At 28.8% G+C, this 10,518-nt stretch overlaps 2 protein-coding genes across 2 annotated transcripts; one reads left to right on the top strand and one right to left on the bottom strand.

The window, feature by feature from the left end:
* Positions 1 to 3,134: 3,134 nt before the first annotated feature.
* LOC127741052 (uncharacterized) lies at positions 3,135 to 5,494 on the bottom strand. Its single transcript, XM_052252393.1, has 4 exons — positions 5,287 to 5,494; positions 4,654 to 4,755; positions 3,461 to 3,621; positions 3,135 to 3,386 (listed from the first exon to the last, which is right to left on the bottom strand). The coding sequence occupies exons 1-4, from the start codon at positions 5,399 to 5,401 to the stop codon at positions 3,279 to 3,281; spliced, it is 486 nt and encodes a 161-aa protein (XP_052108353.1). The 5' UTR covers positions 5,402 to 5,494; the 3' UTR covers positions 3,135 to 3,278.
* A 1,282-nt stretch (positions 5,495 to 6,776) lies between these two features.
* On the top strand, positions 6,777 to 10,373 carry LOC107462072 (probable receptor-like protein kinase At1g49730). The gene is made up of 7 exons (XM_016080639.3): positions 6,777 to 7,049; positions 7,609 to 7,873; positions 8,290 to 8,342; positions 8,452 to 8,519; positions 9,030 to 9,119; positions 9,242 to 9,302; positions 9,393 to 10,373. Exons 1-7 carry the CDS (start codon positions 6,983 to 6,985, stop codon positions 9,704 to 9,706), a joined length of 918 nt encoding a protein of 305 aa, XP_015936125.1. The 5' UTR covers positions 6,777 to 6,982; the 3' UTR covers positions 9,707 to 10,373.
* The last annotated feature ends 145 nt before the right edge of the window (positions 10,374 to 10,518 follow it).

Genomic DNA, 10,518 nt, shown 5'->3' with positions numbered 1-10,518 from the left:
TATTTTAGTAATTTTTATAATAGAAATATTGTAGTTATTTTTATAAAAAAATATTAATTTAGATCGGTTTAATGCATAATTTATTTATTTTTTTGCCAAATCAATTTGTTTGATATAATTTTGACAAAAATAATACGATTTAATAATTATATATATTAAATTTTAATTACTAAATAATATCTTTAAAAAAAACATTTTAACTATCTTTAAGTGAGTGATTCCTAAACTTGTTTTAGCCCGGTTAAGAAAATTCTAACAATTTTTTTTATATTGATTAAGTATATGTGTAATACATTGTTACTGGAAGATTAGGTATTTTTCTTTAATATGGTGTTTTTTTATTGGTATTATTCAAATCAGAGGATCCGATTTGTTTGAAAAAAAAATAAACCACAAATCAGAGAGTCCGATTTGTTTGAAGAAAAAAACAAACTACAAATTAGAAGGTCTGATTTGTATTTTTTATTTTTTTATTTTTTAAATAAAAATCGAACGGTCTGATTTTAACATTAAAAATTTTTTATTTTCAAAAACACAAATTGAATCGTCTAATTTATGATTGTTTGTTTGAAAAATAAAACAAATCAAAAATACTAATTTATATAAACCATAGCAAAATAAAATACTTTTCTTATCACACCATTCTGAAATATACGTCTCTCTCACACGAAAAAGAATAAGCTACAAATCTCCCTTCGTACTCAATATATTGAAATTAAAAAATATGTGATTGTGGATCTCAAAAACAAAAACAAAAAACACACTCTAATCTAACGGGAGCTGTTCGTAATTTTAAACTAACACCTTGCAATAAAGTTGTTGCTATGAACTTTGTTCACGTGATGAGCCAAAACTCATGCACATGTCTACTTTTTCATCTTGAATTGTGGGGATATATAATCCTTCCCTGTTAATTACTTGCTCTAGAAGATTAAAACACACGTTACAATACTCTACCACCACATTATAAATTAGATTGCCTTATTTACATCATAAAATAAAATTGATAAAATTGCTTCTAAGCTTTAATTACTTGTCTTTCATGTATATACACAAGACAAGAAAGACCCTGTACATGGTCAAAAAAACAATGCACATGCCTCTAGTGTAACTATGTAAGCATGTGCGCCTACTCCTTCAAAGAATAATTCTGCAAAGATTCCCTACCATCTATTATTATTTGCTCAACGGAGAAATCAATATATGTAGCATTTGAAAGGGAGACTCCAAGACTGAATTTATTTATAAAGATAGGATATTGAGATAGAGACACAGAAATATAAAATTGTATTTGACAGAAGAGATATAAATAGAGATAATATGTTCAAAGATACTGAATTAGTGTATTTTGTGTCCATCTGATAAGAAGAATACGGAGACACTAACAAATGAAATAATTTATTTTTTTATTTTTTTATTATTCTTGTTAATTTTCATAATTATATTTTTTATTATTACATTTTTCATCTCAAATTTTTTGAATAAAAAAATGAGAATAAATTAAATTTTCATAATTTGTTATAGTTTATCACCAAACAAGATACAAGAACACAAAATTTTGTGTATTTGTTCATCAGTGTCTTGTCCTGTTATTAATGTCTTGTCTTATCCTATTCTCAAAAACAAACACAATTCAAAGGACATAGATTGAAAAACTGAGTGATGTAAAATGTATAAAATTAAATTATATCTTAATGTATCCTGTTTAGTGTAAAACAAGTATAAAAATTAAAACAAGTAAAATTACTTAAATACTTTTGTTAATTAAAAAAATAAAAAACAAAATACTGAAGTATTGAAAATACTGAAATTTTAGTTTCAGCCTCTAACCACTAAATACAATGCTAAATTTTTGTTTTCCAATCTTAGTCCTATCCAAAACAAATAATACTACATATATATGGGTCAAGAAACATTAATTTTACTCTAAACTATAACATTCTTTGGATGCAGACATCCCTCATCAAAGTTCAAAGATCTCTGGGTTTGAACTTTTAAGTGTGCCTCCAAATTTCTATCTATCCAGGGACAGTGGGGACAAGAACAAAGATAAAATACAACTATCTCTATCTCGGTTTGTTTGTTAGGTAATTTTTTGTTTTGAAATAACATCCACAATAACATAGGATCATAACAAGAAGGTAAGATGGTGCACGACATAGATGTAAACGTGGGCAGTGTAAAGTGCACCATGCAAAAACGGAAATGGATCCTCTCAATTTTTTTTAACAATTGAGGGAGTAAAGTGTGATCTCTCACCATTAATTTTATAAGTGAGATCAAAAATAAATATAAAAAAAAGAGCTGAAGGGTTAAAAATCTCACTTTACACTCTCAATTTTTTTTTTAACAATTAAGAGGATGCATTATATTCCCTGCAAAAACTACCAGTGAGACCAATATTGGGAGATGAACCAACTCAATTGTAATATCCCACCAGGATATGCAACTCTACATAATGGTTCCCTCAGTTTAGGAGTTTAACAATTGCTTCCATGATAATATAGAAAAGCATGAATCTTATGCTATAATTAAGATTTAAGATGTTTTCTGCAAATGAGATAATATATGCTGAACAGTGATGAATAGAAACCAAGAGAAGCAACATTTTGTAGTTAAACAAAAAGAGCAAATAAAGTAGGACTACTTTTGGAACACTGAGTACATTGAACTCTCAAATGACTAAAGCAGATCATACTCAGAAGCCACTACTTTGTGGATTCATAAAAAAAAGATCAAATGATGGAAAACTGTATACACAAGGCCATGACAGCACATATATATGAATATATGAACGGATATTTTATAAGTTTAATTTTGATGTTTAAAGAGTTTTAAACAGTCATCCAATTCGATTTATGTATGTAGATAACTTTTTAAGTATTAAATTTAAAAATTAAAAATTAGTTCTTTTGTTTATGTAATAATACACAATTAGTTTTTCATATTAGGATATATGAATGTATATTTTATTCATATAAAACATTCTATAAACAATAATGTATATATCACAAACCATATCTAACTTTAATTATGATTTATATTCTCTATATTTTATACAGAGCATTATACAACTCTTCAGTTTGAATGGTAGGACATAATGAAACATAATTATTTCAAATTACATTCGTGAATATGTTATACTACTTCTGGATATATTCTATAAAAACTAAAATCAAATATTATTGAAACATTCGACATTGTATAGTAGTAACTATAAGCACATATGATCAATTACAAATTTACTTATATGGATAAATAGTACATTATCGATCACTTCAGAGACTAGATCCCAAAAATGTAGAAACGATTTTCAAATTAAAGGTGATACAAGTGAATGGCTCATTTATTCTGTTCCTTAATGATATCTCGACGGTGTAGATGCCCTGTGAAGAGTAAAAAATAAAATTAAAATTCAAATGTGTGGTATAAAATATTAAAATTGAATTATGAAAGTAACCTGTGGAGCAAATAAGGGCATCCTTTGGGTGCGAGAAAGAGTAAATTTGGTAGCATCAACAGGACAGGACATTGCCTCACAAAGATCATACATTTTCTTATGGACAATAAGTCCCATATATGAAACTTTTATTACCCACTTCCCACCACAGATAACATGATCTGCACCACAAAATACACACCAACTGCAATTCATAATCCATAAAGTGGATTTCGTGTACCATATATATGTTTAACTAATTACAATTATTCTATTCGTATGCACAAAAAAGCTGCAACTAATAATGCAAAATTTGTGGCCTATCATTTATATATCATTGTAACTCCTATACAGGGACGGATTCAAAAAAGGGACAAATAGTAGTTTTTGTCTCCAACAAATTTTAAACTCATATATTATTATAATAAATGTATTGTGTAAAGTAAAGTTTAATAGTATAGTAAAAATAAAAAAAAAATAGTATTTTTTATGTATTAGAATTCAAATCTCTCTACATGCATTTATATTATTTGTATTTTTTATTTAATTTAGAGTTTTTTTTATATTTTCTTTTTTTAATTAATTTTAACATATATAATCATATAAAAAGTACTTTAATATTATTTATNTAAATTTATATAACAAAATTATTAGTGTAATTAATTTATTATTTATGTCATATTTTTTAATGATATAAAACATAAAAATATAATTCATTGTCACATAAATATTTAACAAAGTAAATTAATTAACAAAATATTAAAAAATAGATAATTTTATATTTTATTAGATTTGAAATTATAAAAAAATATAAAGACTGATATAATTGTTTTATTTGCAAGTACTTATTAATTTTTTTAATTAAAAAACTAATTATAATTATATCTATTATTAAATATATAGCATTATATTTGATTATATAAGATTTTAATTTTCGACCCCTCCACTCTTAGATTTTTGGATCCGTCTTGGTAGCTAATAAAAAAAAAAGTATCAAAATTTTTTAGGATAACAAACGTAAATAAATTAGTTTAAATTAAGACCTTCTACTTTAATCACATTGACTAATTTAAAGGTAATATATTCACATCTGCTATTTTTAAAAATTTTATTGATATTTTTTGTTTAGGAATTAATGTATATAAATACTTAAGTATTTATTTGTCATTTTACTCATATAAAAATAATAGAAAAATTAGAAAAAAAATAATTACCAGAAGCAGCGAAGATCTTAAACTTAGCCCGTCTTGCACGCACAATAGGATTTGGTGTTATTTCAAGTCTAGAGATCTTTACAGGATAGTTTGCATCTTCAGCTGCAAAATAAAACTCACAAATTTAATTACAATGACCGATGGAAGTGAGAAACATTTTTTTTTCTCTTTCTATTTGACATATTAGTAAATCTTAATAGTTAAGAAAATAAGAGTGGCTCATATTAACCAGTAATTAGTGCATTCTACAGTGACTATAATTAAGGTGACTATGGTAATTATAAAACTTTGACAATTTGTAGTTAAAATTAAACCTATACTTTTTATGATTTATTAATATTTTTTTAATTTGAAGAAATAAAAAATGATCAAATTGAAAAATATTGTCAAATAATAAAAAGGTATAACTTTAATTTTGACTACATTTTTGAAGTATTATTAAATTTTCATAACTACCATAATTACCATACTTATAACTACCACAAATTCCCCTGTTAAATAATACATGGAGTAGAGTAAGAGAGAGTTCAAATCTTATTCTAATAATAACATCTAACACATGCAACATTTGATGTTAAATACTAATATTATGCAAGACTAGCTAAGATGCGAAATATATATATATATATATACCACAGAATCTGAAGTTGTAACCACTAGCATGAGCGTGAAAAGAAGAAAGTAAGAGGATGAAAGATAAGCATAAAAGAAGGTAGAGCTTTGAAATTGGAGGAGACTGAAACTCCATGTTAATTATTGAAGAGAAGAAGTTGTATCTTCAAAGTTGATGGAACGTAATAACAAAGCAAACTTAGCTTAATTAGAGATTTGATTTCACCTACAGTTTGGGATCAATGCAATGGGAACAATCTTTTTTATACGTAATATGCAGACAAATTATGTAATTTCGAGCTTTAATTTAAGCCACCAAGACAGAGAAAAACAAAAGATTGAAGTTCTGATAGAGTACAAATAAAATCGAGTACAAATAGAATCCAATGTTAGTTGAGGTGAATAATTAAAGTTGAATAAGATGTGGTTTTCTAGCATGTGTATAAAGTGTCTAATTAATAAGGGGTACGGGTCATGATGTTCAATTCGCTGGATATTTTGTCTATCGAAACACCAGACTCAGATAACCACATGCATGGTCCCAATTCAATTAGTTTATAGTAAAATTAAAATTTATTTTGCTAGGTAGAGAGAGAAAAAAATGTACTACTAAATCTAAATTGGGTTGTTGCTAATCTATACCCTAAGGAGCCATATAAAAAAATGCTTGATTAATTTTTTTTATATATTTTTAATAGATTGAATATATTAAAAATTTAAAACTTTTTATTATTATATTCTTAAACATATCTTTAAGATATAAATTAGCTAAATTTATCTAAATTTACCGTTAAAAAAAAGAATGACCTTTCTTAAAATTTCTCGATTATTGTGTATTTATCAAAATAAAAACTCAAAAACTTTTATTAATAATAATTTTAGCGTGTTTTAAGACACAAAATAACTAAAAAAATATTAGAAAAATAATAAAATTTATTATCTTTTGTCAGTAGTTAATTAATAATATTTAAAATATAGTTAAAAAATATACTATTAGATTATTAAAATAAAAAAGTTAGATTAACAACTAAAAGTGTCACACAAAAATAATAAATTTTATTGAACTTTTTTTCTAACTAAACCCTTAAAGCTACGTTTGTTTGAAAAAAAAATAAAAGGAAAGAAAAATGAAAAAAGAAAATGGAAAGAAAATTTATTATTTTTTATTATTTGGTTGAAAAGAAAAAATTAAAGATAAAAAAAAACTAATTCTCTCTCTTTATTTTTAATATTACCCCTTTATTTTTTTATATTTTATAATAAAAAATAAAATTATCTTTTTATAACATTTTTTTTTATTTTTCTTACATTTAAAAAAAATAAAAATTCACTCAATTTTTTTTCTTTTTCTTTCTTTCTTTTCAATTTCCTTTTTCTCTATTTCTTTTTGCCTAAATGAATTAGTTATTCAGTTAATAGTTAATATAACCAATTAACGCTAAACAGAAAGAGGAAAACGGTTTTGGTTTAACTGCTTCTCTTTAATATTTTACCCAATGGAGTGGTTGACGTGACTCACGTTGAATAGAATGAGCAATCTGTTAGTGTATCACAGAGAGAGAATCAAATGAAAATCAAAGGCAAAAGGAATCTGCAGTTAACCAGAAGAGTAAGGAATGAGCTTTGACGGCGGCGTTACCGTTATCTTCGTCACAACAAACTCCGTTATTGCTGTTAACCGACAGCAACAACTTCCATCGTCTCCATCGCTATCAGAATGGATCATCTCTTGATCCGCAAGTTCCGCCACCGCTTACTTGCATGGCTTCACCGATCTCGTTCCGGTACCTATTGTTCCTGAATTTTCCTTCATGTTAATCCTCTCTTAATCTTTATTTTTAATCATTTTTTACGGTTATTAATTGCTTTTCTTTCGGCTGAAGCGAAAGCTCACATGTTTGCATAATCACTTCACTAGTTAACTATTACTTCTTCCGAGCTGCCAAATTAGTTTAATTTTCGTAATAATTGTTGCTTCTGCTGCATAATTGACTGCAGCTCTCTTCTGTTTTTAGTCGAATTTCATGAATTCTAGTTCATTTCGATCCTTGCTTGCTTACTATTAACTTGAAGCTTCCTTTTTCTCTAAAATGCTTTTGATTTGTAGTCACAGTGTCAACTCTTAAAAGCTTTGTAATTAGCTGATTGTAATGCTGAATGGCTCATCATTGTGTTGTTTGTTTGTTCTGTAGCTCAAAATTTGGATGCTGTAGGTTTTTTATTTTTCACTCACGAATTTGAAGCGATCACTTCACTAGAAGTTCACCGTTAATTCTTAAAAGCTTTTGAATTTGGTTCAATTTGGATAACTAGAGTGTTTTTCTTGAGTTGAGTTTCTTTCAGGTAGGGTGTTCTTTGTAAGGAGAATTCCGTACAAGGATGTTAAAAGGGCCACTGATGGTTTCCAGAGAGTCATTTATAGCAACTCTGAGGTTACTGCATATGCTGCCAGGTTTGGGGAGGGTGGTGGTGGTGTGTTTTTGGTCAAGGAAGTGAAAGATTTTGGTCAACAAAATGATGTTTTCTGCAGACAGATTCAATTCTTGGGGCGCTTGCATCATCGCCATCTTCTCTCCCTCAAAGGGTTTTCTGTGGGAAAACATAAGAGGTCATTGGTAGCTAAATAGTATCTATCCTCTGTTTCACTTAATATTGATAAGGATAACATAAAACTCTTACATGTGTGAACCATGAGGCCATGTTATTGCTTAATTGGCATGTAAGAATGTTATATAGGGAGTTATTTCTTTTTTACAAGCACGAGTAGAAGTTGATTTATTTGTTTCTATCAGATATAAAACATGTAATATGAAATATACGGAACTCAAAAAATGGGATCGTGTTTTTCATATCCGATTTCATGAACAAAAGAAAACCCTTTACTGTCCTTTCTATCTTTGTACTCTGAAGACAATGTAAAATTGACAGAGGGCGTTTTAGAATTACAGTCTAATTTATGAAGATGTGATAGGTAAAGCAAATTTTTTAACTGGTTTCTTGCTGCCTTTGGGGTTATTTCTGCAGACTGCTCATATTTGATAACATAGAGAATGGAAGCTTAAAGGAGCATCTCAATGGTAAATTTTGAAAGAAATTAGAAGGATTTTAGAGGAGCCTCTCAATAATAATGGGAACTATTTTTATTTATTTATTTATTTATTTATTTCAATGTTTGAATGCTGGTAGATCCCTTGAAGACTCCCTTAAATTGGAGGACGAGGTTGCAGATTGCTAATGAAGTTGTGGCAGCACTGGTAAGCTCTTCAAACAAAAGCTTGTCAAATAACCAAATTTGCCAAATGTGTTTTGACTTAAAACTGCACTCTTATCATATTTTTCTAATGCACGTAATTTGAGGACTATGAAAAGTTAATGTCTCATTGAGTTCATGAATTGTTATTGGATGCGTAATATCCCTGCTAAGCTGGAACTATTTAGCATTTCTCAGTCTTGGCATTTATGATAAAACAAATATTGGAAACTATGGTACTTAGTAGGAAGATTAAAATTTTTACAGTGTTTCCAACAGTTGCATGTTTCATTCAGTTTGCCAATGAAAAACAAAAGCTTAAATATGTATCTGCAAGATAGTTCTGTGTGACTTGACTTGTTTCTGAGTTCTTTCTTTTGACCGATATGATTGTAGAAACACTAATATATGAGTCTGTTTTGTCACTTATATCTGTGATATTATTTAACGTTTCACAAAAGTTGTGAAATATGATTCTGATTTTGGTCTTTTGTTGTGATGATTGTGGCTGCAGGAATACTTGTTTCTTTTCAGTGATCCACCGGCATATCATGTCTCCATCAGCTCAAGCAATATTATGTTAGATGAGAACTTTGCAGCTAAAGTAAGGAAACATTTCTTTTCTCACTAGAACTATCATCTTCTATATTTGATTGACATGCCAGAAGTAAATAAAGCACTTCAATGTTAAAATAGTATAACACCAGATTTTCTTCTTTAATACAGCTATCAGATTTTAGCCTTCTTACTCCCAGTACAAACTCTGTCATGATGCCGAATTCAGGAGGTCCTTCTCTTTCAACAGAAAACAAAACTGAGGTACTTATTCTTAGTTACTTCACGTTAATGCGCTCACCGGCCTCATCTGGCATTTCAGATAGCATGAAGCAGAAGAGTTGCAAGATCATATTCCAACTCGGAGTGCTGATACTGGAATTGGTCACCGGCCAATCTTCAGAGATGGAAGGTTCAGATTTAATCCCATGGATCCAACAATCCCGATTTTACAATTCCATAGATAAGATGATAGACCCTGATCTTGGAAACAATTATGACTGTACGGAGCTTAAAAATCTTCTAGCAGTGGCAAAATTATGTATCAAATCAAGGGACAAGGCTACATTTACAATCTCTCAATTATTTCGGTATCTGCAAAGGAAGATTGATATTTCCCATGACAAGGTACGATAGATAGTTTTTGTTTCTTTAAAAACCTTCGGGGTTTATTGGGAGAATATTTCCCTTGTGTGCATTCCTTCACGTCTCTTGCCTCTTGGAGAGGTAGTTTGGGTTACTGGCTTACTGCGCCTGATGCTCCTTTTGTTGAAATTGATCTCAGAAATGAAATGATGCAAATTCATTAGTTGTAACTTCCGAGTGATAAAAAAATAGATTGTCAAACTGTAAATCTCACTATCCTAAAAGGAACAAGATGCGGTAGTCTCGTGTTTATGAACAAGAAGCCGCCTAGAATTGATATACACAGCATTACATATCAAAAACATTAGCGGTAGCATGGCCGGCAAAACAATTGTCCGATCCAATTCGGAAGAAAACGTCATCAGTAGCCAAGCTTCTATCATGAAATGTCTGTATCATTTCCTATCAACTACTCAACTAGAGAGTCGGAAACATTGTCGACGAGCCTTGGAAGTTGGAAGAGCAGAAGATATTGACAGATAAGAGAATAGTTGCTCGGGCAGGTAGAGTTGGTGTTGTATTCGGGCTGAGTGCAGTGCAGCATATCTTTGCAGAAAATAATATCAAACCAACTTAGATTAAAGATTTTAACCATGGCTGTGAACTCCCGTATCACTTCAATTCTTGTGCTCGTATAATATAAAAGTTTTTGCATCCAGATTCTCAGCTGTCAAATTCGTATAAAGTAGAATTTAGCAGAAGTGATAATAATACACTTGAGATAAGTATAAATTATCAAAAGTGATAATCTTACAATTGGGATGTTGAACTATCAAGACGTATAATTTTAATCAAATTTATGG

Source organism: Arachis duranensis, chromosome 8, assembly GCF_000817695.3.
Source record: "Arachis duranensis cultivar V14167 chromosome 8, aradu.V14167.gnm2.J7QH, whole genome shotgun sequence".
Lineage (NCBI taxonomy): Eukaryota > Viridiplantae > Streptophyta > Magnoliopsida > Fabales > Fabaceae > Arachis > Arachis duranensis.
Note: the sequence above shows the minus strand (reverse complement) of the source record. Positions and strands in the feature narration are given on the sequence as shown.